The sequence below is a fragment of the Nematostella vectensis genome, chromosome 1 (assembly GCF_932526225.1).
Source record: "Nematostella vectensis chromosome 1, jaNemVect1.1, whole genome shotgun sequence".
In the NCBI taxonomy this organism is placed as follows: domain Eukaryota; kingdom Metazoa; phylum Cnidaria; class Anthozoa; order Actiniaria; family Edwardsiidae; genus Nematostella; species Nematostella vectensis.
The window spans coordinates 20350401-20376740 of NC_064034.1; the positions used below are offsets into that span (position 1 = coordinate 20350401).

A 26340-nucleotide genomic window follows, 5' to 3' on the forward strand; every position below is an offset into this window, starting at 1 on the left:
AAAAATGACATAAAGGATTTTGTTAGAATGGTTTTCAAAATCAAGTGCAACAAAATGTAGTTATAAAATGTAATAGTCAAGCCAGAACAAAAAAGAACAAAGACATTACAGTGTATTAGTGTTAAATAAACTAAATAGTATTTCACAGGTTTTTGAAAACCAAAACCACTTTAAATATCGGGGTAATACATTTGACTGTCGAAAACTAGAACCTCAATATTCGAGTTATCGCGAGTTGTATCGAGGGTAAAATATACAGAAAAGCGCTTTTCCCCAGAAGAATAGAAATCGCTTTGTGTTAATAATAGTCAATATGACATGTGAGTTACCGAGGCTTTGAACCAGGAGTAAAGCTTTCATGCGAAAAAAAACATTTTCAATTTTATTTACTTAATTCCTAATTCATTCTTGAACGTATCGTATAATAATAATTTATTTATAAAGCGCTAAATCTATGTAAACATATTCTAATGCCTAGGGCAGTGGTTACCTGGCCCTACCCCTTGACCCGTCCATAGCGTGAGACGTCTATTGTTTGCTAATCAAATATTAGCAGTGTTGACGCCTGTTGTGTGACGCGCAATTGTTAGTTTATCAACTAAAGTGACAATTTGAGCGGAACTCATGATCTGCCCATGCTCTCGTCGTGAAGTTCAGCCATGGACGGTCCTTACGTATTCACAAACTTCCTACGCCTGCTTTTTGCCTTGTTTCTCATAGCCCAAGGCATTCTATTGGACCAGTACCTCGTTCAGTTCGTCCACCCGGCATTCTACTCCTTTCTGGTACTATATCTCGTCGCGTTTATTGTCTGGGTGTTGTTTACTGTTGGTAAAATCAAGATTAACTATTTGTGGACGGTGTGGGCCGCGTATAGCTGCCTTGCACTGGTCCCAATGCTTGCTACGATATTAGGGACCGTGATCTACGCGTATGACCAGCGCGTCATGACGATGATCAATGCTAACGGCTCATCAGGACACGTTACTGACACAGTAGGCTACCTTACCAGGAACGAGTTCTTCGGCCCTAATGTCCTCAAGGTAACACTTTGCATCTCGCCTTTGCTATTCCTACTCCTCCTCACTACAACACCCGAGCAAACCAACCGCAACGCAGTCGTGAACCTGTGCATGATGGGCACTTTAGAATTGTTCGACGGTATTGAGATGCTGGAGGTGTTTATAGGCCATAATCAGGAGCACACCGTCCCGTCGTGGCTCAAGACCCTCATCGCTTGCTTCGTCTGCTTCAGTTTCTTCGTCTCGCCTCTGGAGATAGTCGAGAGTAAGGTGGATCAGTGTGGGGTTTGGAAGAGGCGTCGTCGTATATTCGTATTGTACGCGTTACTTCAGGCCTTGCTGGTGAATGGTGCCTATCTAGTGATCAGGCTGTCGCTATGGCTGGTCTATCATCTGGAAGCTTCTATTTTCATCGCTAAGAATGCCATTACTATTATGATCACCCTCTTCGAGGTGTTCACTGCATGCAAGTGCTTTGGCTTTGGCCAGGAGCTGCCTCACGAACACAAGCAGGAGTGCACTGATGGGAAAAAGAAACGAGTGAAAAAGGGGGAGACTGCCGCATAGCACTTCCGGACAAAAAATGTAACGCCACACGTTAAAGCATGTCACGCAATCTTAGAAAGTGCTGTTTACTACTTCCGGTTTGGAAAAGTAACGCAACACGCTCAAACATCACACAATCTCACAAGACAATTCATATGGAAGTTTTAAAATGGATCATCTTAGGTTTATCAGTAAATGCACATTTTTTTACATGGAGCCAAAATACATGGATAAATGTGCAATCTACAAAGCACATGTAAAAAGCAAGAGAGCACAAAACACAATTGACCATACAGCTTTATTTTGTTAAATAGTTTATAATTTGTTTTACTTAAGAATATCCATAGATCCTCATTCAACATGTCTCATGGAATAATTTAGGAAAAATAAGAATCTCATAAATAATGTATAAAGCATGTCCCATTACCATTATAAAATGACCGACGGTGCATCTCTTTAAAAAAAACTGTTAACAAAAATAAAAACCCCACTGAATATTTTGATGCATTAGTTTAAAATAGAACGGCCAAGGTTCTATTGAGTTCTCCCACAATCTGCCCACTCGCGTGTATACTTTTATGGAAATTTTGTCAATAGTCTATAACATTCTGTATGTTGAGGGCGGGGCCTCTCAAATTACATATATTTAAACAATCAACCCATGTGATACTCGTAGTTCCTTTTCGTCTCAGAATTCTTATTTGTTAACTATTTTTTGCAATTCACCCAGACAACACAGTAACCCTGTTTCAGACAGCCTGCCTCATGTGAACATGGCCCCTTGAAGACAGCTTATAAGGTATGAGCACATCTCCTTGAAAGTAGCTCGCCTCATGTAAACACGGCCCCTTGAAGACAGCTTATAAGGTATGAGCACGTCTCCTTGAAAGTAGCTCGCCTCATGTAAACATGGCCCCTTGAAGACAGCTTGCCTGGTGTAAACACGCCCCCTTCATGATAACTTGCCTTGTGTGCCAGGCTTTGCATATATTAACAACAGTGAGTATCTGCATTTTGGCATTTGTCAATTAGTTCTGCTTTCCCTCCTAGCAGTAATTTGAAATGAGTAGTTCTCCATTCAATATGGCGGCCACATGCTGCCTGGAGGAAGAATACAATAGAGAACAACTCCCGAAATAGCCAGGCCAGGAAGAGCTTCCATAATGGTGGCAATGGCCCGTTACTCTGAAAACAAGTACATGCATCAATAGAACTAGATTAGTAAAAAGTGACACAGCATTAACAGCAATCAACTACAGTGAAAAAAAAAAAAGAACAATAAGTCACTGACAGTGCAGAACTCACACAAAAGAGCCGATAAGATAGAAATATGTAACAACATTTTGATCTTTTCAACAAATACACACAGAAATTCACTAGAGCAATCCTACCCCTTGGACTATTCTCAGAAGTATGAAATCCAGTAGAAACCAAAGAAGGAGGTGCTTAATAAAAAACAGGACAATGCTAAATGCCCATAACTGCCAGACTGCCCAGCTTGCTAACACACCAATCATTAGGCACTCAGTGAATGGTTCAAATGCAGCCAGAAGGGGCTCCATGGTTAGACGCAGGCGTGTCCACCTGCAGACAATAAAAAACATTCCTTGCTCACTTTCTAAAAGTAACGGAGTAGCACTAGAGTGGTTTTCAAAAACCTGTGCAACAAAATGTAACTGTTAAAGTGTAATGGTCAAACCAGAACAAAAGAGAACAAAGACATAACAGTGTATTAGTACTAAACAGTATTTCACTGGTTTTTGAAAACCACTCTAATAAAAACTCTTGATTTTGAGGTTTAGTAATAACTAAATTCTCACTTACAAACCTTAGCATTCTGCCCTGGAATTGTGCCAATGACTGCTTGCTTGGGTTCTGCATGGCAGGCTCTGAACTGAATGCTATTCTATGACCTCTGTACAACAGGATAGATGTCATTATTCACAATAGATTTTGAGCTACTACATAGTTCTTCATATAAAGGCACTTACTTGTTGTAAATTGCTTTTGAAATGAAATAATCTTCTGCTATATAACAGGAGAATGCCTCCAAGCCACCTGAAATATAGTGTAAATAAAATGTTGTACTGTATATACAAAATAATAAAAAATACACTTTACAAGTAAATGATAGATAATCTGATATAAGCACTCCTCCTTTGTGTCATGTCCATTAAGTAGAAGAGCATAAGCCTGTAGCAGACACATGTAATCTCTGTGTCATGTCCATTAAGTAGAAGAGCATAAGCCTGTAGCAGACACATGTAGCCTCTGTGTCATATCCATTAAGTAGAAGAGCATAAGCCTGCAGCAGACACATGTAATCTCTGTGCCATGTCCATTAAGTAGAAGAGCATAAGCCTGTAGCAGACACATGTAATCTTTGTGTCATGTCCATTAAGTAGAAGAGCATAAGCCTGTAGCAGACACATGTAATCTTTGTGTCATGTCCATTAAGTAGAAGAGCACAAAGCCTGTAGCAGACACATGTAATATCTGTGCCATGTCCATAAAGTAGAAGAGCATAAGCCTGCAGCAGACACATGTAATCTCTGTGTCATGTCCATTAAGTAGAAGAGCATAAGCCTGTAGCAGACACATGTAATCTCTGTGTCATGTCCATTAAGTAGAAGAGCATAAGCCTGTAGCAGACACATGTAATCTCTGTGTCATATCCATTAAGTAGAAGAGCATAAGCCTGTAGCAGACACATGTAATCTCTGTGCCATGTCCATAAAGTAGAAGAGCATAAAGCCTGCAGCAGACACATGTAATCTCTGTGTCATGTCCATTAAGTAGAAGAGCATAAAGCCTGCAGCAGACACATGTAATCTCTGTGTCATGTCCATTAAGTAGAAGAGCATAAGCCTGTAGCAGACACATGTAATCTTTGTGTCATGTCCATTAAGTAGAAGAGCATAAGCCTGTAGCAGACACATGTAATCTCTGTGCCATGTCCATAAAGTAGAAGAGCATAAGCCTGTAGCAGACACATGTAATCTCTGTGCCATGTCCATAAAGTAGAAGAGCATAAGCCTGTAGCAGACACATGTAATCTCTGTGTCATGTCCATTAAGTAGAAGAGCATAAAGCCTGTAGCAGACACATGTAATCTCTGTGTCATATCCATTAAGTAGAGAGCATAAAGCATGCAGCAGACACATGTAATCTCTGTGCCATGTCCATTAAGTAGAAGAGCATAAGCCTGTAGCAGACACATGTAATCTCTGTGTCATGTCCATTAAGTAGAAGAGCATAAGCCTGTAGCAGACACATGTAATCTCTGTGTCATGTCCATTAAGTAGAAGAGCATAAAGCCTGTACCAGACACATGTAATCTCTGTGTCATGTCCATTAAGTAGAAGAGCATAAGCCTGTACCAGACACATGTAATCTCTGTGTCATGTCCATAAAGTAGAAGAGCATAAAGCCTGTACCAGACACATGTAATCTCTGTGTCATGTCCATTAAGTAGAAGAGCATAAGCATGTAGCAGACACATGTAATCTCTGTGTCATGTCCATAAAGTAGAAGAGCATAAGCCTGTACCAGACACATGTAATCTCTGTGTCATGTCCATTAAGTAGAAGAGCATAAGCCTGTAGCAGACACATGTAATCTCTGTGTCATGTCCATTAAGTAGAAGAGCATAAGCCTGTAGCAGACACATGTAATCTCTGTGTCATGTCCATTAAGTAGAAGAGCATAAAGCCTGTAGCAGACACATGTAATCTCTGTGCCATGTCCATAAAGTAGAAGAGCATAAAGCCTGTAGCAGACACATGTAATCTTTGTGTCATGTCCATTAAGTAGAAGAGCATAAGCCTGTAGCAGACACATGTAATCTCTGTGCCATGTCCATAAAGTAGAAGAGCATAAAGCCTGCAGCAGACACATGTAATCTTTGTGTCATGTCCATTAAGTAGAAGAGCATAAAGCCTGTAGCAGACACATGTAATCTCTGTGTCATGTCCATTAAGTAGAAGAGCATAAAGCCTGTAGCAGACACATGTAATCTTTGTGTCATGTCCATTAAGTAGAAGAGCATAAGCCTGTACCAGACACATGTAATCTCTGTGTCATGTCCATTAAGTAGAAGAGCATAAAGCCTGCAGCAGACACATGTAATCTTTGTGTCATGTCCATAAAGTAGAAGAGCATAAAGCCTGCAGCAGACACATGTAATCTTTGTGTCATGTCCATTAAGTAGAAGAGCATAAGCCTGTAGCAGACACATGTAATCTCTGTGCCATGTCCATAAAGTAGAAGAGCATAAAGCCTGCAGCAGACACATGTAATCTCTGTGTCATGTCCATAAAGTAGAAGAGCATAAAGCCTGCAGCAGACACATGTAATCTCTGTGTCATGTCCATTAAGTAGAAGAGCATAAAGCCTGCAGCAGACACATGTAATCTCTGTGTCATGTCCATAAAGTAGAAGAGCATAAAGCCTGCAGCAGACACATGTAATCTCTGTGTCATGTCCATTAAGTAGAAGAGCATAAAGCCTGCAGCAGACACATGTAATCTTTGTGTCATGTCCATTAAGTAGAAGAGCATAAAGCCTGTAGCAGACACATGTAATCTCTGTGTCATGTCCATTAAGTAGAAGAGCATAAAGCCTGTAGCAGACACATGTAATCTTTGTGTCATGTCCATAAAGTAGAAGAGCATAAAGCCTGCAGCAGACACATGTAATCTTTGTGTCATGTCCATTAAGTAGAAGAGCATAAGCCTGTAGCAGACACATGTAATCTCTGTGCCATGTCCATAAAGTAGAAGAGCATAAAGCCTGCAGCAGACACATGTAATCTCTGTGTCATGTCCATAAAGTAGAAGAGCATAAAGCCTGCAGCAGACACATGTAATCTTTGTGTCATGTCCATTAAGTAGAAGAGCATAAGCCTGTAGCAGACACATGTAATCTCTGTGCCATGTCCATTAAGTAGAAGAGCATAAGCCTGTAGCAGACACATGTAATCTCTGTGTCATGTCCATAAAGTAGAAGAGCATAAGCCTGTAGCAGACACATGTAATCTCTGTGTCATGTCCATAAAGTAGAAGAGCATAAGCCTGTAGCAGACACATGTAATCTCTGTGTCATGTCCATAAAGTAGAAGAGCATAAAGCCTGCAGCAGACACATGTAATCTTTGTGTCATGTCCATTAAGTAGAAGAGCATAAGCCTGTAGCAGACACATGTAATCTCTGTGTCATGTCCATTAAGTAGAAGAGCATAAGCCTGTAGCAGACACATGTAATCTCTGTGCCATGTCCATTAAGTAGAAGAGCATAAAGCCTGTAGCAGACACATGTAATCTTTGTGTCATGTCCATTAAGTAGAAGAGCATAAGCCTGTAGCAGACACATGTAATCTCTGTGTCATGTCCATTAAGTAGAAGAGCATAAGCCTGTAGCAGACACATGTAATCTCTGTGTCATGTCCATTAAGTAGAAGAGCATAAGCCTGTACCAGACACATGTAATCTCTGTGTCATGTCCATTAAGTAGAAGAGCATAAAGCCTGCAGCAGACACATGTAATCTCTGTGTCATGTCCATTAAGTAGAAGAGCATAAAGCCTGTAGCAGACACATGTAATCTCTGTGCCATGTCCATTAAGTAGAAGAGCATAAAGCCTGTAGCAGACACATGTAATCTCTGTGCCATGTCCATTAAGTAGAAGAGCATAAAGCCTGTAGCAGACACATGTAATCTTTGTGTCATGTCCATTAAGTAGAAGAGCATAAGCCTGTAGCAGACACATGTAATCTCTGTGTCATGTCCATTAAGTAGAAGAGCATAAGCCTGTAGCAGACACATGTAATCTCTGTGCCATGTCCATTAAGTAGAAGAGCATAAAGCCTGTAGCAGACACATGTAATCTCTGTGTCATGTCCATTAAGTAGAAGAGCATAAGCCTGTACCAGACACATGTAATCTCTGTGCCATGTCCATTAAGTAGAAGAGCATAAAGCCTGCAGCAGACACATGTAATCTCTGTGCCATGTCCATTAAGTAGAAGAGCATAAAGCCTGCAGCAGACACATGTAATCTCTGTGCCATGTCCATTAAGTAGAAGAGCATAAGCCTGTAGCAGACACATGTAATCTCTGTGTCATGTCCATAAAGTAGAAGAGCATAAGCCTGTACCAGACACATGTAATCTCTGTGCCATGTCCATTAAGTAGAAGAGCATAAAGCCTGCAGCAGACACATGTAATCTCTGTGTCATGTCCATTAAGTAGAAGAGCATAAAGCCTGTAGCAGACACATGTAATCTCTGTGCCATGTCCATTAAGTAGAAGAGCATAAGCCTGTAGCAGACACATGTAATCTCTGTGTCATGTCCATTAAGTAGAGAGCATAAAGCCTGTAGCAGACACATGTAATCTCTGTGCCATGTCCATTAAGTAGAAGAGCATAAAGCCTGTAGCAGACACATGTAATCTTTGTGTCATGTCCATTAAGTAGAAGAGCATAAGCCTGTAGCAGACACATGTAATCTCTGTGTCATGTCCATTAAGTAGAAGAGCATAAGCCTGTAGCAGACACATGTAATCTCTGTGTCATGTCCATTAAGTAGAAGAGCATAAGCCTGTAGCAGACACATGTAATCTTTGTGTCATGTCCATTAAGTAGAAGAGCATAAGCCTGTACCAGACACATGTAATCTCTGTGCCATGTCCATTAAGTAGAAGAGCATAAGCCTGTAGCAGACACATGTAATCTCTGTGCCATGTCCATTAAGTAGAAGAGCATAAAGCCTGTAGCAGACACAGGTAATCTCTGTGTCATGTCCATAAAGTAGAAGAGCATAAAGCCTGTAGCAGACACATGTAATCTCTGTGTCATATCCATTAAGTAGAAGAGCATAAGCCTGTAGCAGACACATGTAATCTCTGTGCCATGTCCATAAAGTAGAAGAGCATAAGCCTGTACCAGACACATGTAATCTCTGTGCCATGTCCATTAAGTAGAAGAGCATAAAGCCTGCAGCAGACACATGTAATCTCTGTGCCATGTCCATTAAGTAGAAGAGCATAAAGCCTGCAGCAGACACATGTAATCTCTGTGCCATGTCCATTAAGTAGAAGAGCATAAGCCTGTAGCAGACACATGTAATCTCTGTGCCATGTCCATAAAGTAGAAGAGCATAAGCCTGTACCAGACACATGTAATCTCTGTGCCATGTCCATTAAGTAGAAGAGCATAAAGCCTGCAGCAGACACATGTAATCTCTGTGCCATGTCCATTAAGTAGAAGAGCATAAAGCCTGCAGCAGACACATGTAATCTCTGTGCCATGTCCATTAAGTAGAAGAGCATAAGCCTGTAGCAGACACATGTAATCTCTGTGTCATGTCCATTAAGTAGAAGAGCATAAAGCCTGTAGCAGACACATGTAATCTCTGTGTCATGTCCATTAAGTAGAAGAGCATAAGCCTGCAGCAGACACATGTAATCTCTGTGTCATGTCCATTAAGTAGAAGAGCATAAAGCCTGCAGCAGACACATGTAATCTCTGTGTCATGTCCATTAAGTAGAAGAGCATAAAGCCTGTAGCAGACACATGTAATCTCTGTGTCATGTCCATAAAGTAGAAGAGCATAAGCCTGTACCAGACACGTGTAATCTCTGTGTCATGTCCATTAAGTAGAAGAGCATAAAGCCTGCAGCAGACACATGTAATCTCTGTGTCATGTCCATTAAGTAGAAGAGCATAAGCCTGTAGCAGACACATGTAATCTCTGTGTCATGTCCATTAAGTAGAAGAGCATAAAGCCTGTAGCAGACACATGTAATCTCTGTGTCATGTCCATTAAGTAGAAGAGCATAAGCCTGTAGCAGACACATGTAATCTCTGTGCCATGTCCATTAAGTAGAAGAGCATAAGCCTGTACCAGACACATGTAATCTCTGTGCCATGTCCATTAAGTAGAAGAGCATAAGCCTGTACCAGACACATGTAATCTCTGTGTCATGTCAATTAAGTAGAAGAGCATAAAGCCTGTAGCAGACACATGTAATCTCTGTGTCATGTCCATTAAGTAGAAGAGCATAAGCCTGTAGCAGACACATGTAATCTCTGTGTCATGTCCATTAAGTAGAAGAGCATAAAGCCTATAGCAGACACATGTAATCTCTGTGTCATGTCCATTAAGTAGAAGAGCATAAAGCCTGTACCAGACACATGTAGCTAGCAGAGGACAGCTAAACACACACTACAAAGTATGAATTTCACAAAAGACAGGGGAGAAAGAAAAATTTTGTTCTTCTTATTGGTGACCCATGCATGCGTGGTTAAACTACACCCTATACGGTATATACAAATCTCTATTATAGTTACCTAATACATCCAAGACCTTTTTGTTGTATATTGTAGACATACCTAATTCATCGAAGACCTTTTTGTTGTATATTGTAGAAAAAATCTCTATTATAGTTACCTAATTCATCCAAGACCTTTTTGTTGTATATTGTAGACATCCCATTTGCACACAGCAGTCCCATAGTGTTGGCAAACAAGTACAAGAAAGCATGTTGCGTTCCAAAGTAAACCTATAAATCAAGGCAATAGATAGAATGAAAAGCAATATCGTGAACCTAGAGAAACATCAAGCAAATCAAGGTAACATTTTCAGTGCAGGATATTTTGGTAGAGGGAGCTTACAAGTAAAAATGTACATATTACACTGAATGGGTGCCTGAGTTACAAAATAATGTATTAAAAAGAATACCATATAGAAGGCAAGGCTCATTGGAAAGGATAGTTAGTGTGAATAACTTCTCTAATTCCTATTTTAAACCCTTTTCATTTTTAACTTTTTTAGATATTTTACATCCAAATTATGTTATCAGAATATGAGGAAACAAACCTTATCAACACATGCTGCAAAACTTGCAGAAGATGCACATACTATGAAGGGAATCTGGAAAATGTTAAAATAATTTTAATTAAAACAACTTTTGATGTTGTTATTTGTCATTGTTACAGCTAATTGTAGTTTTTTTTTGCTGTTGCTGCTTTTGAAACTAAAATTTTATTGTTGTAAGTTTTACTGTTGTCGTTTGCTTCATCTGCATCTATCTCCACTCCCACTCTAGCTGCTGTTGTTGTTTGCTTATATCTCTACTCCCATACTAGTTGCTGCTGTTGTTCGCTTCTATCTCCACTACCACTCTAGTTGCTGTTGTTGTTTGCTTAAATCTCCACTACCACTCTAGTTGCTGTTGTTGTTTGCTCCTATCTCCACTACCACTCTAGTTTCTGTTGTTTGGTTCTATATCCTCTACCACTCTAGTTGCTGTTGTTGTCTGCTTCTCTCTCCACTACCACTGTAGTTGCTGCTGTTGTTAATAAATTAGCATACCTGATGCACCATGCCTACACCTGAACTCATGTGTGAGACCATTTCACGCAAGGTATTTGGGTGAACTGAAAAAGATATGGATAAGAAGGAAAAATATGGATAAGAAGGGTGCAGGGTGAGGTACTCAGACAGGGTACTCAGCCAACATGACCAGGGGGGTCAGGTATATAAATCAACGGTCTAGGGGGATGGGTACTCAGCCAACATGACAAGGGGGTCAGGTATATAAATCAACAGTCTAGGGGGAGGGGTACTCAGCCAACATGACCAGGGGGTCAGGTATATAAATCAACGGTCTAGAGGGAGGGGTACTCAGCCAACATGACCAGGGGGTCAGGTATATAAATCAACGGTCTAGGGGGAGGGGTATGCAGCTAACACAACAGGGAGTCAGACAAATGAATCAGGAAGGTCCAGGATGGGGAGATGGGGTAAGGGAAAGTGGGTACTCGCCTACATGACAGGGAGTTTTGAGATTCGATAGAAGCATGTGAAAATGCATTCTGTGTGATACAAGTTTCACACTCTATAAAGAATGTGGATGGTTGCCTCTCCTCTAACTCCTCTAGCTATGTAGGAATAGTATCCTTAGTTTATTTTCATCTGTTCCTGTAAATGATGCCATTCTTATTCCATTGCAACTTGTTTGAACTGAATGCCAAACATGATCACATTGTTTTTGATATTGTTGTCCTAGCCGTCGTCATTACCTTTGCTTAAACTCCGTAATAAGATCCCTAATTCCCATGGATAAAAGGTGGGGACTCACCCATGATGCCGCTGTCACAAATCCAGAGGTAATCATATCTAGCAGCTTTATATCCCTGATTCATGTTATTTATCTTCGGGTTCACACCAACAGTTCTTGCCTCTAAAAACAATGGAAGGATGAACTCAATAAAAGCAAGATGAAAAAAGGGATGTAAATACTTTAATAAATGTATCAAGATATTATATTTGGTGTAGGAAAGGGAAATTAAGAGATACTAGAAGCCCAAGAATTATATCTTCAAGGGGTTTAATATATTTTTTTTGTTTAAGTGAGAGACAGCTGTTATTTTTCAATGGGCCTGAGGCAACAAGGTTAACCATCAGCTGAATCCTTGTCAACCATTCAATCTCACTTATAAACTGATTGTTTCTATACTTAAACTTCATTAGCAAACTCAATAAATTAAATTCAAGTGCTTTTTAAGGAGCATTCAAAAAAGTAAAGGAACATCATTTGGTTATAAGGCTAAAAATGAACCAAGTGAAAAAACACCAAACTTGTTATTGTTTGTTAAAACCATTTTCTAAAAAAGATGACATAATGGATCATCAATTTTTTTCTTATGAGCCATACAGTGTTCAAATGGAATTTGAATAGGTAAAAACTAAAGAGGACATTTAAAAAGGGTGCTTTCTCTCATAAAATTAAGCAAATTAAATAATTCAATTGATAAAACCACAGAAAAAACTGCAGGCTGTCATTAAATATTAAATGGTGAAAATATAACTGTGCACAAACAGCTTGGTCAAATTTACTCCCGAATATAAATGTACCAGAGATGGTTAAGGGTTCTACTAACTTCATTTGGGACAATGGTATTTTCTGGGAATGTGACTTGAACAAAATACTCTGCAAAGGGTCTATATACCGTGGGAACAAAATCCATTATTCATGCAGAACGCTTTTATGACAAGAAGTTGTCGAAAGCATCACGTCTTGTATTTAAAATATGAAAGATGCAAATTGTGTACCCATTCTCATCAACTTACTAGGAAACTAGAGGATTCTCAAAAGTATTTTAATTACCACCCCCTCCCCCTCCAAGCCACATCCCTCCCAAGACATCACAGTCATCAACAACAACACAAAATGTGTAATAAATAATAGCAAGATTTTCAGCAGCAAAGTGCCATCACTTGCCTGTGAAAAGTTTGGCGTTCACGAGGGGGTAATTTCGTATAAGCTGACGCACGATGCCAGCTGCACTATCTAACTCATCTTCAACACAGAACAAAATCTCGAACTGAAAAAAAAAACACCGCCACAAACTACCAGTCAAAACGTCAAAACAAGAGAAAGGCAAACAGCAAGGACCAAGCCATGTGTTATACAACAGAAATGCATGGTTTCGGAGTGGCAGAATTTCGCGGGCTGAAAAATGACACTGTTATGACTGAACACAAAGATGAACCTGTTTTGTGAATGAATTAAAAACATGACAACCAGACATTAAAGAGCAAAAGCAGTAAAACACAACAGAAACAAACCTTTGGGTAGCTCAATTCAAAGAAAGTTTGTAAATTCTTCGCTAGATTCAGTTCATCGCCAGCCAACGGCTGAAATTGTACAAGTTAACAATAAAACGTGAGTAGTATTTGGTAATGAAGATGTTTGTAAGAGTCGAGAATGTGGTTGAAATGTTGAAACTCCCTCTAAATACCTCACGGCAAATAAACAAAACCAGTATTGGTTAATATGGGCGCAATACCTTCAAAATTGAAACACCGGGAAGCTCTTGGTCGTTTGCACAAGGAGTGAAGTTGTAGAGTAAGAATTTCCTAGTTTGTTATCGCAAAAAAGTTTGAAAATTGTCATTCATAGATCGTAAACAGAACCTTTACAAATAAGAACTCGTCACTTAACTCACCCGCCGAATATAGACACTAATTGAAGTACAATCAATAAAAACCAGAGAAAAATGAAAATATAAGCCAAAGAATCCAAGAAACCAGGAGCGTAAAGTTCACCTGAGTCCAAAAATCCTGGCGCCATGTTACACTAGACTGGCTTCCGGCGTGTACGAATGATTGGTTGTTCTTTCATTCAACACGTGAGTGATTCTCACTTCTGATTGGCTGAACAGATCTCTCTACTTCCTGATTTGAGTTTGTTTTCATGCAAACACAACTTAAAGAACACATAAAAAAGTGGAATAGATTAATCTAAAGGCGAGGGAATAACCCCTGTTATAGTCATAATATAACCGTGACATTAAACAGTATGTAAATTGCAGGAAGGGATAAGAAGATAAAAAAGAAATTTGGGGAAAAGTAGTTATTTATTTATTTTTATTATGTTCAAGCTTTTCATTAAAGACGCCCATCCTCAAATGTGGTCGCTATCGGACAACGGGACTACTGTCCGATATTCGTGAAGGTTACACAATCAGTGAATCAGATTTTAGGTCAGCGGTTTTCCAAAATCAAGATGGCGGCCAGATTACGAAGTTCCGCGGTAAGGTCTTATACTCAATCTTTCGGCGAAGTTGATGTCACTTATAAATCAATACCACTTTACTCTTTTATTAGAGGTTCTTGCGCCATGTTCGGGGTTTCCATACAAGCTGCGTCAGGCGCTTCCTGGTACCAATGGTCATTGAGTCAACGGTGAGAGGGTTTTTTTCATTCCATTTTTGCATTGTGGTTGAAGGCAAACACTTATGTAATATGAAAGTTTTGTTAAAAGAGTTTTATTTGATATTAACATCTGTTGATTTTTAAGCTTTCGTGTCTATCTCGAATTTATAACATCTAAGTATAAGCAATATTTAGGTTTTGATTATGTCATCTATGACATTACGTAGTTCACATCACACGATACATGGGCAAGTCTAATTCATGATCACTTGCAAGTACTAGTAAGGGACAACTTGCATATTGCAAAAGATGGGAACTTGCATGCAAAACCCTTATACTCCTATGCAGTACAAGAAATGTTACTTAGTCTGTTATACACAAACAGGGACTTGTTATGCATATTATTTGGGTAACATACACACAGATGCCAGATCAAGGCATGTTTTACTACTATTGACATGATATTTAAATTATTTTAAGGGCCGCGGTGAGAGAGCATATGATATCTTTTCACGTCTTCTGAAAGAAAGGATTGTCTGTGTCATGGGACCAGTAAGTAAAAACAGCAATAGACAGTACCAAGAACTCCTGTTCTACTCCCCTTTGTTGACAGCACAGTTAACAAATGAGAACTGATAGGATAAATCAAGGTACATTTTTAAAATTAATTAACAAGATTGGACCAACAGAATATCGTTATATTTAATAGGCGTGATCCTTGAAACCCAATCTATTTCAGCATATTCAAGAAGGGTCTCACATAATTTTTATGTACTAATGCCGCTTTATTCCAAACTTCCACCCTGGATTAATCTTAGTTTTTCTGCAAAGGTTTGGATTTAGCCTAGCATTACAATGAACTTGTACATTGATAATTATGGTATAGCCAAGGTAGGACTCATGAATGGCTATTTATTGTTTGGGGACAAATGGTATTAAGTCATTCAACTTTAATATATCTGTTTTTGTGTTATCAGGTGACAGATGAGACATCAAGTCTAGTGATAGCCCAATTGCTGTTTCTCCAGTCAGAGAGTAGTAAACTTCCAATCCACATGTATATCAATAGCCCTGGTGGGACAGTTACCTCAGGATTAGGAATATATGACACCATGCAGGTAAGCTTGTATATCAATAGCCCTGGTGGGACAGTTACCTCAGGATTAGGAATATATGACACCATGCAGGTAAGCTTGTATATCAATAGCCCTGGTGGGACAGTTACCTCAGGATTAGGAATATATGACACTATGCAGGTAAGCTTGTATATCAATAGCCCTGGTGGGACAGTTACCTCCGGATTAGGAATATATGACACTATGCAGGTAAGCTTGTATATCAATAGCCCTGGTGGGACAGTTACCTCAGGATTAGGAATATATGACACTATGCAGGTAAGCTTGTATATCAATAGCCCTATAGTCCTATCAATCTATGGTTTAAGATTGGACTAATTGCAACACAAGGTTTTTCAACGTTTTTGTATTAATTAAGTCTCCCTTTATAACATACTAAAAGTCTAAATAAATAGAAACACGCAAACACCCCGAAAAACCGCAACGTAATTAAGAAGGCTAACAAAAAGCTTTATGCTCTAAGAGTACTTGAGAAATGCGGCCTGGATGCCATAGAGCTGATAACAGTCTACCGGTCACTTATCAGATCGGTCATTGAATATGCGTCTGCAGCCTTCGCGAACCTTTCAAATTATCTGTCTGACGCCCTAGAGAATGTTCAGAGGCGCGCGCTCAAGATCGCTTTTCCAGGTCGTAGTTATGAGGGCTCACTCACGCTTGCAAACCTTCCAACGTTGCACGAGCGAAGAAATATTGCATGCCAGCGGTTCGTTTCCAGAATCAAACCAGAGAATCCTCTTTTTCCTATCATTAAAGGGCGTCGCATTACACATGATTCAGGGTATAACCTCAGGTCTAAATCTACATCATATCAGAGGCCTACTAATACAAGTCGTTTCAACGAGTTCGTTACTGTTAAATATGCTGATTATATTTGGTTAATTGTACTTTATTGTAGTGCTTACTTGTATCTCTGACTCACCTGTAATCCAGTCTATACTGTGAATCATGAAAATCACAAAAAAATACACATACTGTAAAAAAAAATCAAATTTATACCACTATAAATGATTAGAAATATATATTTCTACACGATCTGGATAAAAATCAACGTTATCTGTTTTGGGCAAAATCCACAGGTTTCTAGCTATATTTACGATCTTTAGAAGGAGGATCAAGTAGTTATTATCATCAGTTTGAGTTTGTTTGATTTTGCAAGACTTTTTTCAAGGCTATACACTGAAAAACACCTGTACGGGTGTCTAAGCCGACAGCACAGTTAATATTGAGAAGCAGAACCTCGCAATCGGCAGTGCCCATTGACAATGACGACGTACATGTAACAGCTGTCTTTTCAGCCCTCAATTCTAGGTCATCCCCAGAAGACCTTTAACAACATTTCTCACTTGAGCTCTAAAGCTTTCCTCCAGCATTGTTAGACTCTATAATGAGTGTGGCAGAATTTTATTTAAATGTTGAGCAAGCTCCCGAGGGAAAACGGTTGTGGCACAATGGGCACAGAAGCTGATGCCTCTCTTATGTGGAAAGCTGTTGTAAAATTGTCCACACAATTAGCATCACCGTTCCTGTTGGTGACGATAATTCCGCATGGAAGCCTGTGACATCTACCTGAGCCGAAATCCAAATCTACGCGAAGATGTGGGGAATGACGGCCATGAATGAGCTGCTAGGGGAAAGTTTTAATGTTATTTCTATTTCTCATTTTAGTTTTTGCTTTTTATCCATGCGCTTCTTGGTTGTGATACCAGCCTCCAGTAATACAGGTTGGAACAGTATGGTAAAGGGGTATGGATCACGTTTCACGAACCCGAAAAATGGCTTTTTCACGTTTCACGAACCAAAAAATGGCCTTTTCACGTTTTCGAAAACCGTAATGTCTCATCCAAAACTCGCAAATTCCGTAATATCACGTCCAAAAATCGCAAATACATTCACAATCCGAAAATACTTGTATTAACTGTAACGACAATACATATCCTTCTATTTTGGAAGGTCACATGGTTCTCCGTTCAACACACTCAAAAACTTGAGTTAAATCTCGATTCACCAAGACTTAAAACTTCCAAAATCACGGTTCACGGGGAGAGAAAAATCACGTTTCACGGACGTCGAAATGGACGTTTTACGTTTCTCGACAGTGAAAAATAGCCAAATCTCGTTTCACGCAATAACCCTTTACTACCCTGTAGGAATTGGGGCATCGTTCAAGCAGCTTGTCTCCTCACCCAACATCTGCACACATAGGCAGCTGTTAACAGGACAGAGCTAAAAGAGCAACAAAATCTATCCCCAACTTCAGCAGCAGCCATGTTCCACAGTTCCAAGTTCCAGTATTCTATCAATTCAACCAATGGAAAGGCGATATAATAGCGGTCTGAAGTTTGAGCCTAGATGTTGGTCAACGACAGGGTGAACCCTTAACAAATCTTGAGAGAACTCCAGGACTGCAGCGCGTTTAGTGCTCCTGCCGCATAAACAATCTAGCGTGTTCACCCCACAGCCAATGCAAAGGGTCATCATGTACTAATTCCCTCTCAATTGGATCCTAATTTTAAAGAAATTATAAAAAAAACTTCCAACATTAAAGAATCTATTCTTACAAAAATGATACCATGAGAACGATTATAAGTATGTTGTGTCCATATACTTTCTTGTTTTATTCTGAATCAATGACATTATTTTTAAGGGCTACCAAGCACTATTTGTTTGAGAACCTGTTTTAATCACGTATAGTCATTTATGATAACAACTGCAAGATCAAAGTGGTGGTGACAAGGATAGCTAAAAAATCTGTGCATTTTACACAAAATAACTGAACTTATTCAAATAACGTTAATTTTTATCCTACTTGTGTAGAAATATATATCTCTAGTAATCTATAGTGGTATAAATTCCTTTTTTTCGTTGTTTCCATGATTTGGGAACCCTGTGGTTTTTCATACAAGTTTTGTATGTGAAAATTCGATACGTTTTTCGGGGTGTTTGCGTGCTCCGATTTTTTTTAGACTTTTAGTATGTTATGGAGGGATACTTTCTGTGCAAGGAACCGTTAAAAAACCTTGTGTTGCAATTAGTCCGATGTTGGCACCTTTTTTGACATAGATTGACTGGAATACTAGGGAAACAGTTATTTTGGAGCTAGGAAAAATATTTTATCTGGTTTTATCTTATTTTCTTAGTACATTCAGCCTCCAATCTCCACATGGTGTGTGGGCCAGGCATGTAGTATGGGCTCTCTTCTCTTAGCCGCAGGAAGCCCAGGGTTGCGTCACGCCCTACCCCATTCACGGATCATGGTTCACCAGCCCCATGGAGGAGCAAGTGTTAGTGTCATTCCTCATAATATTAATTATTCCTTGAGTTTCACAAAAAAAGAGTTTGGTATGCTTATAATTGGTATGCTTATAATGAGTGACCTTCTTAGGGTCAAGCGACTGACATTGCCATCCAAGCTGAAGAAATCTTAAAGCTAAAAAGGGTCTTGAATGGAATCTATGTGAAACATACTGGGAAGGATATGGAAACTATAGGTAAGATCTTAGATTTCCTAACCCATATCATATGATGTCTAAGATAGAGTTTCTTTTTCTTTTCAGAACAAGCTTTGGAAAGAGATAAATTTATGTCCCCAGAGGAGGCAAAAGAATTTGGATTGATTGACCGTGTACTAGCCCATCCTCCCACCAACGAAGAGCTAAAAAAGACTACTAAATGATGTGATTAAGAGATCAAGCTCAATGTATTTTGCAATCATAAAAATATTCTTACATTTTGTACAAAGTACCTTTTTCTAGTTAATTGGCTATGGTATTGTATGAGGTAATGGTATGCTCAACTCTATCATTGTACATGACACTGTGTTGATGAGATCAAACCTGATGTCATGGAATCTATGACAAACTCAGACGTCAAGGTTGCCTAGAGGGTATTTTACTTCAGAAGTCTATTATCAGCCTATCCTAGATAGCATTTAACCCCTGAGAAGGCTATCATGAGCTCTCTCATGTACAGTGTCCATAATATTCCTGGTTCCATTGTTCCAATAAATTTAAGTTATGGTGCTTCATAATGTATCAACCTGTATTTAAATTCCCATGGATTATCAGTTGAAGGCTAACTTGGTTTGGCCTTTGTTCCCTGGTACACGCTCATATGTCAGCCGGCGCTTCTTATTTGTGTGGTCATCATGATGGTTTGAGAATATGGACATCTCATCTGTATCTTGAGAAAAAGTGTGAGAGTGGTGTGTTATTGTTATGGGTGTATAGTATCTTGTTTGTTTTCAAATGTTGCTGATATTTATTGATATCTGATAGCTTGTATCATTTATATATTATTTGTTTGTATTTTGTTATATATCAATTTTCAAATCAGGTTATGTCAGGCTTAACTGACTTTGAGAAAAGGTTCAAGTGGTGGTACCATGTGAATACCACATAACTGGAAAAGGTTCACCTATAGGTTACATGTACCACCTAACTGAAAGGTGGTACCATGTGTGTGCCACTTACCTGGAAGAGGTTCAAGTGGTGGTACCACGTGCTCACCTAGCATCTGAAAGGGGATTATATAAACAGCTTGATAAGCTCTAGAGCAACATTATAAGGTTTGTTGACAAGGATTTCACACACATACTTTGGAGATTCTTTGATGATTCTGTTGGGTTGGTCCAAACAGTTCATCAAATTGTGGGACCCTTTTTCTCTTGGAAGATAGAGCCCTTGCCTCCAGAATCTGATGGCGCCTTGTTTCTGCATCATTTGTACGCACTAATGGTTTTGCGATTCCGATACTAGGGCCTACTTTGCACACCACTGACGTGGCAATCCTTGAGGTTATACCGCAGTCGCTATACATACAGAAAAGAGATAGAGACTCTACAACAAACAGCAAGTAAGCAGGAAACAGAGCAGGGTATACCACTGTTGCATACAAGCAAAAATGATGAGAAAAAAGATGACAAAACGAAAACTGCACATAATACCTTTGTCTGTTTTGCTGGAAAAGGGTATTGGCTTGCTGATCTCTTCGCGGTAACATCTGAGTGCGATCCATAGAGGTGTTCTGGAGTTTAGAGAGAAGCAAACAAATGATATGGTCCAGACCACTAGATAACCGCATAAAATTGATAGTTACCGGCGAACCCAATAGATAACCACATGAGGTTGATAGTTACCCTTGAGCCTACTAGATAACCATACACCATCTTAGTAGATAACAACATGATAGTTACCCTTGAGCGTTTACTGTCCATCCCCTCTCTCATCCGCTGTGAGTGATAAAGTGATGATGATGCGTCTCTCGTGGGTAGCAAGGACTTTGTATAGTTCTCTGAGGACGTGTTCTGTTGGTCTGTGTTTCTGTATACAGGGCCCCTTTCCCTCACATGATTTTCACTATACAAGCCCTGATGACCATGTGCTCTTATATCCACCGGGGAGTGCTTATAGGTATGTTCTGGGCTAAGGCTATATTGGTAATCTGAGACATCTGGTTCGATAGCATCAGTACTGCCCCCCCTTTCAAGAGCCAACCAGAGAGAGTCCTCACTCGTTTGTGGACTTGACCAGTTATGCTGAATTGCATCCAGAAAGTTGAGATCTGTTGGTCGGTCGTAACCATGAGCATAAAGTCCATTGCCCATTTCATCTATGCCATGCCGCACGACTTGCCTGCATTGTGGCTGTGTGACATGGTTACTATGGTAACGAGTGACAGGAGACCTGTCCATGCGGATGTTACCACCCACTGTATCATGGTGACCAAGTTGAGCATTGTTAGGTCGAACATCATGAGACTTGTCCATCCGGATGTCATCACCCACTGCTTCATACCGACTCCATGGGGAATTGTTATGCATGTGCCTACTGTAACGAATGTCATCAGGCATTGTTCCGTGCAAACTCAATGGAGAATTGTTAAGCACATGCCGTCTCTCTGACAGTTCATTTCTCGAACAGCAATTCCCACTCGCTGGATCAAGGTCATCTTTGACTAGAAAGGAGTAACCTGGTGAGGCTACTGGGTCAGGTATGGTAGATGCCGAGACGTCATTGGATCTTAAAGACTCGTCGAGGTCATTATCATCTGCTATGGGGCTTTCCAGATGGGCTATCTGATAAAATTTCTGAAACAAACAAGAAAACCATCAGTTAAAAAAGTAAAAGGAGCATTAAAACACCTCCATCGCTGTCACCAAGACAGACACTGAAAACGCCTTATTTTTGTGACCAATTGCAACAAACTTCCAATAAATGAGACGAAGTCAAAATCACTACATGTGACTGGTAAACGCCTTGGAGAGAAAGCACCACACAGTAAATTATCCATTTCGACATCTAATGGAAACACCCTTGAATCAGTGGAATCAGTAAGACTCCTTGGACTGGATGTGGACAGTAAATTGACCTTTTCGGATCACGCTGAAAGGACATACAAGAAAATTGCAGGAAGAATCGGCGTACTAAATAAGATCAAAGGTTGTCTACCCCTCAAACAAAGAACAAATTTCTATAATGCCATGATCAAACCTTTGTTTAGCTATGCTGGGACTGTTTGGCAAACAGCATCAACTAAGGATTGTTTGTCAAGATTTCTAACTCTACAAAAAAGAGCTGCACGTCTAATACTCAACGCTGAACCCAGAGCACCCTCAGTACCGTTGTTTAATAGACTTCAATGGCTGCCTTTCTATCTGGACAATCACATCTCAATGTGTTCTATTCTCTTTAAAAGGCTACAACTGATGGTGCCCGAATATCTAATTGAAACTCTTAAGCTGAACAATACACTTCATAATAGAAATACTCGTTTCTCAGGACTGAATTTTATAACTCCAAAGTATACTAGAAAAACCGAAGGTGGGAAAACGTTTACAGTAAATGCCATCCGTAAATGGAACAATTTAGAAGCCAGCATAAAGAAACTGCCTAATATAAGCTCTTTTAAGAACGCTCTCCGTCATAAATATCTTAATGAACAATTACTTTTAAATCATTTTAATATTTCGAATTAACTCATATTTTATTTTATTTATTTAATCTTTTTTTTTTCTCTCCTTTTGGTCTGGGTGGGAATAGTATTTTTATAATTTGTATTGTAAATAGGGATTTTATATATACATATATATATATTTTATATTGTATTACTTGTATGTATGAGTTTTGAGGGCCACAAGTTTACTAGTGTATTACACTATTAAGTGCCACCCTCTGTAAATAAAGTTATTATTATTATTATTATTATTATTATTATTATTATTATTATTATTATTATTATTATTATTATTATTATTATTATATAGTTCAAGGGAACAAATTGATTTTTTCTATTGTTCGATAACTCTTATAAAACACGAATGACAGCGATAGCATGCATTGTTTTCCCGGGAAAGACGTTGTTCACATACCTTGAGCATTGTAAGGGGAATGCGAGGGCACGCGGTCACAAGCTGACCGAGAGGCATGGTTAGGAGCAAGGGTAGAGCCGCTGATGAGAGCATCACTTGTGCACTGATAAAATATCATGGAAATGCAATGTATGAGAATACCAATGGCACAGCTAAGCATGGACGCAATTCATGAGGGTAACAATGGTACAGCGAAGCATGGACGCGACTCTTGAGGGTAACAATGGTACAGCTAAGCATGGACGCAATTCATGAGGGTGACAATGGTACAGCTACGCATGGACGCAATTCATGAGGGTAACAATGGCACAGCTAAGCATGAACGCAATTCATGAGGGTAACAATGGTACAGCTAAGAATGGACGCAATTCATGAGGGTAACAATGGTACAGCTAAGCATGGACGCGATTCATGAGGGTAACAATGGCACAGCTAAGCATGAACGCAATTCATGAGGGTAACAATGGTACAGCTAAGCGTGGACGCGACTCTTGAGGGTAACAATGGTACAGCTAAGCATGGACGCGATTCTTGAGAGTAACAATGGTACAGCTAAGAATGGACGCAATTCATGAGGGTAACAATGGTACAGGTAAGCATGGACGCGATTCTTGAGAGTAACAATGGCATAGCTAAGCATGGACGCGACTCTTGAGGGTAAAAATGGTACAGCTAAGCATGGACGCAATTCATGAGGGTAACAATGGTACAGCTAAGAATGGACGCAATTTTTGAGGGTAACAATGGTACAGCTAAGCATGGACGCAATTCATGAGGGTAACAATGGTACAGCTAAGCGTGGACGCGATTCATGAGGGTAACAATGGTACAGCTAAGAATGGACGCAATTCTTGAGGGTAACAATGGTACAGCTAAGCATGGACGCGATTCTTGAGGGTAACAATGGTACAGCTAAGAATGGACGCAATTCTTGAGGGTAACAATGGTACAGCTAAGCATGGACGCAATTCTTGAGGGTAACAATGGTACAGCTAAGCATGGACACGATTCTTGAGGGTAACAATGGTACAGCTAAGAATGGACGCAATTCTTGAGGGTAACAATGGTACAGCTAAGAATGGACGCGATTCTTGAGGGTAACAATGGTACAGCTAAGCATGGACGCAATTCATGAGGGTAACAATGGTACAGCTAAGCATGGACGCAATTCATGAGGGTAACAATGGTACAGCTAAGCATGGACGCGATTCATGAGGGTAACAATGACACAGCTAAGCATGGACGCAATTCATGAGGGTAACAATGGTACAGCTAAGCATGGACGCGATTCTTGAGGGTAACAATGGTACAGCTAAGCATGGACGCAATTCATGAGGGTAACAATGGTACAGCTAAGCATGGACGCAATTCATGAGGGGTAACAATGGCACAGCTAAGCATGGACGCAATTCATGAGGGTAACAATGGTACAGCTAAGCATGGACGCGATTCATGAGGGTAACAATGACACAGCTAAGCATGGACGCAATTCATGAGGGTAACAATGGTACAGCTAAGCATGGACGCAATTCATGAGGGTAACAATGGCACAGCTAAGAATGGACGCGATTCATGAGGGTAACAGTGGCACAGCTAAGCATGGACGCGATTCTTGAGGGTAACAATGGTACAGCTAAGCATGGACGCGATTCATGAGGGTAACAATGGTACAGCTAAGCATGGACGCGATTCTTGAGGGTAACAATGGTACAGCTAAGCATGGACGCAATTCATGAGGGTAACAATGGTACAGCTAAGTATGGACGCAATTCATGAGGGGTAACAATGGCACAGCTAAGCATGGACGCAATTCGTGAGGGTAACAATGGTACAGCTAAGCATGGACGCGATTCATGAGGGTAACAATGACACAGCTAAGCATGGACGCAATTCATGAGGGTAACAATGGTACAGCTAAGCATGGACGCAATTCTTGAGGGTAACAATGGCACAGCTAAGAATGGACGCGATTCATGAGGGTAACAATGGCACAGCTAAGCATGGACATGATTCTTGAGGGTAACAATGGTACAGCTAAGCATGGACGCGATTCTTGAGAGTAATGTACTTGAGGAGCTGTTCCAGAGAACAGGGCAAATTATTCAAATGTTTTTTTTTAAACACATGTGCTTTCTTAATCAGAGTCCTGTTAAACCCGAGGTTCCGCTATAAAAGGGGCTCAAAAACAATCAGTTTTCAATCAGCCTTCAATGCGTCATCATGGGACAATTGCTCTGAGCCTAAATTCAAATTGTTTTATTCTAAACCAAATTAAATATCATTCCTAGACTTGTCCACCTAAAATGTTCTGATTTATAGTAAAAAATGCTATACCAAGCTGTGCGTGCTCTAAAACGCGAGCATTTTCCTCACAATCCGAGAATAATTTATGCAGCGCAAAATTAATTTTTTTTCTCCGAAAACGTGAGTGGACAGCAAATCACTAATTTATCAATCTCTCAACACAACTGTATTGTTACCTGTTCAAAAATAGTTTTATTCTAACCGACTGAGGCTCAGAGATAAGCAATTTTACAGGAGGCTTATAATTTGTGACCGCTAGCGTGGCAGTGTTCTGATTATAATTGCAAATTGGAGACCGGGGGTGGGAGGAGCTTTCCTTTTTATAGCGGAACCTCGTGTTTAAATGCGGCCGCTAGAATCCACCTACAATGTGACCTATTTATCGGAGGTGGCCAATTTCATCGTCTAAATGCTTCTCTGCTTCCGTAACTACTTACCTGAATGCATTTAGGCATGGGAAGGAGAGAAGAAATCGCTCGTGCTGTAAAACACACAAAATCGTCAGGTAAACAGAAGTAAAATTTGAAAAATATGTCAGACAGTAGATTCCTGGGATAGCTCGAGCAGGGATAACTCTAGCACTCTACACTCCGAACCACCCTTTAGCTCCCGCTTTCAGATAGAAAACTTTTCTTAAAACGTTTCTTACTCCGTGTAATGATATATCGTTCACTTGGTTCCACCGTACCTAGCTGTACTCTTAAACAGCCGTGGTCAGCCTCACCTTTCTTGTTTTCACCCAATATCGACATAATACTATATGAAAAATTTTTGAAATATCTAGATATAAATCTTTCTACTTTATTTACCAAGTTCAGTTGAAGATATCGCTTCCCAAAATAAGACGATCGAAATGGACACTTTGTCACACTTGTTTTTTTTGCTTGAGTGTTACTACAATGTTTGTTTACTCACCGCGCTCATTTCGTGAGAAAGCCAGACACGGTCCACCCAGTCGCTATACGTCCACACTTGTGAGCTGCGTCTGGTGAGGTCTGCAATCTGCCGGATGAGTCTTGCGGTGTGTTCGGCGGAGTCCGAGTGCAAGATCTTCACATTATACTCATCTTCGGGAAGCTGGTAGTACGGCGCGGTACTGGCAGATAGCAGTGATATGTGCCGTAATATATCCGCCGACAGCTCAACCCTGGTCATGCAATTAAACGAACCAATGAGAGTCAGCCAGCCTAGCCCCAGGCTTTTTTACCGAGTTTCCTGTCTTCGGAGATAAACCGTGAAGCAGC

General features: G+C 40.0%; 4 protein-coding genes across 4 annotated transcripts; 2 read left to right on the forward strand and 2 right to left on the reverse strand.

Annotated features, from left to right (window-relative positions):
- The first annotated feature begins 513 nt into the window (after nucleotides 1-513).
- Nucleotides 514-2063, forward strand: LOC5504952. The gene has a single exon (XM_001625757.3). The coding sequence runs from the start codon at nucleotides 660-662 to the stop codon at nucleotides 1587-1589; it is 930 nt and encodes a 309-aa protein (XP_001625807.2). The 5' UTR covers nucleotides 514-659; the 3' UTR covers nucleotides 1590-2063.
- LOC5504938 (ceramide glucosyltransferase) lies at nucleotides 1853-13746 on the reverse strand. Its single transcript, XM_048731911.1, has 12 exons — nucleotides 13579-13746; nucleotides 13420-13489; nucleotides 13199-13267; nucleotides 12852-12954; nucleotides 11709-11810; nucleotides 10940-11004; nucleotides 10445-10498; nucleotides 10016-10127; nucleotides 3560-3626; nucleotides 3397-3483; nucleotides 2960-3152; nucleotides 1853-2753 (listed from the first exon to the last, which is right to left on the reverse strand). Exons 1-12 carry the CDS (start codon nucleotides 13701-13703, stop codon nucleotides 2559-2561), a joined length of 1242 nt encoding a protein of 413 aa, XP_048587868.1. The 5' UTR covers nucleotides 13704-13746; the 3' UTR covers nucleotides 1853-2558.
- A 267-nt stretch (nucleotides 13747-14013) lies between these two features.
- On the forward strand, nucleotides 14014-19453 carry LOC5504953 (ATP-dependent Clp protease proteolytic subunit, mitochondrial). Its single transcript, XM_048731912.1, has 7 exons — nucleotides 14014-14165; nucleotides 14240-14317; nucleotides 14768-14839; nucleotides 15265-15405; nucleotides 18564-18707; nucleotides 18809-18914; nucleotides 18981-19453. Exons 1-7 carry the CDS (start codon nucleotides 14139-14141, stop codon nucleotides 19097-19099), a joined length of 687 nt encoding a protein of 228 aa, XP_048587869.1. The 5' UTR covers nucleotides 14014-14138; the 3' UTR covers nucleotides 19100-19453.
- On the reverse strand, nucleotides 19100-26251 carry LOC116612526. The gene is made up of 8 exons (XM_048727745.1): nucleotides 26012-26251; nucleotides 25534-25577; nucleotides 22793-22895; nucleotides 20618-21511; nucleotides 20369-20448; nucleotides 20020-20233; nucleotides 19896-19938; nucleotides 19100-19605 (listed from the first exon to the last, which is right to left on the reverse strand). Exons 1-8 carry the CDS (start codon nucleotides 26249-26251, stop codon nucleotides 19487-19489), a joined length of 1737 nt encoding a protein of 578 aa, XP_048583702.1. The 3' UTR covers nucleotides 19100-19486.
- Nucleotides 26252-26340: the final 89 nt, after the last annotated feature.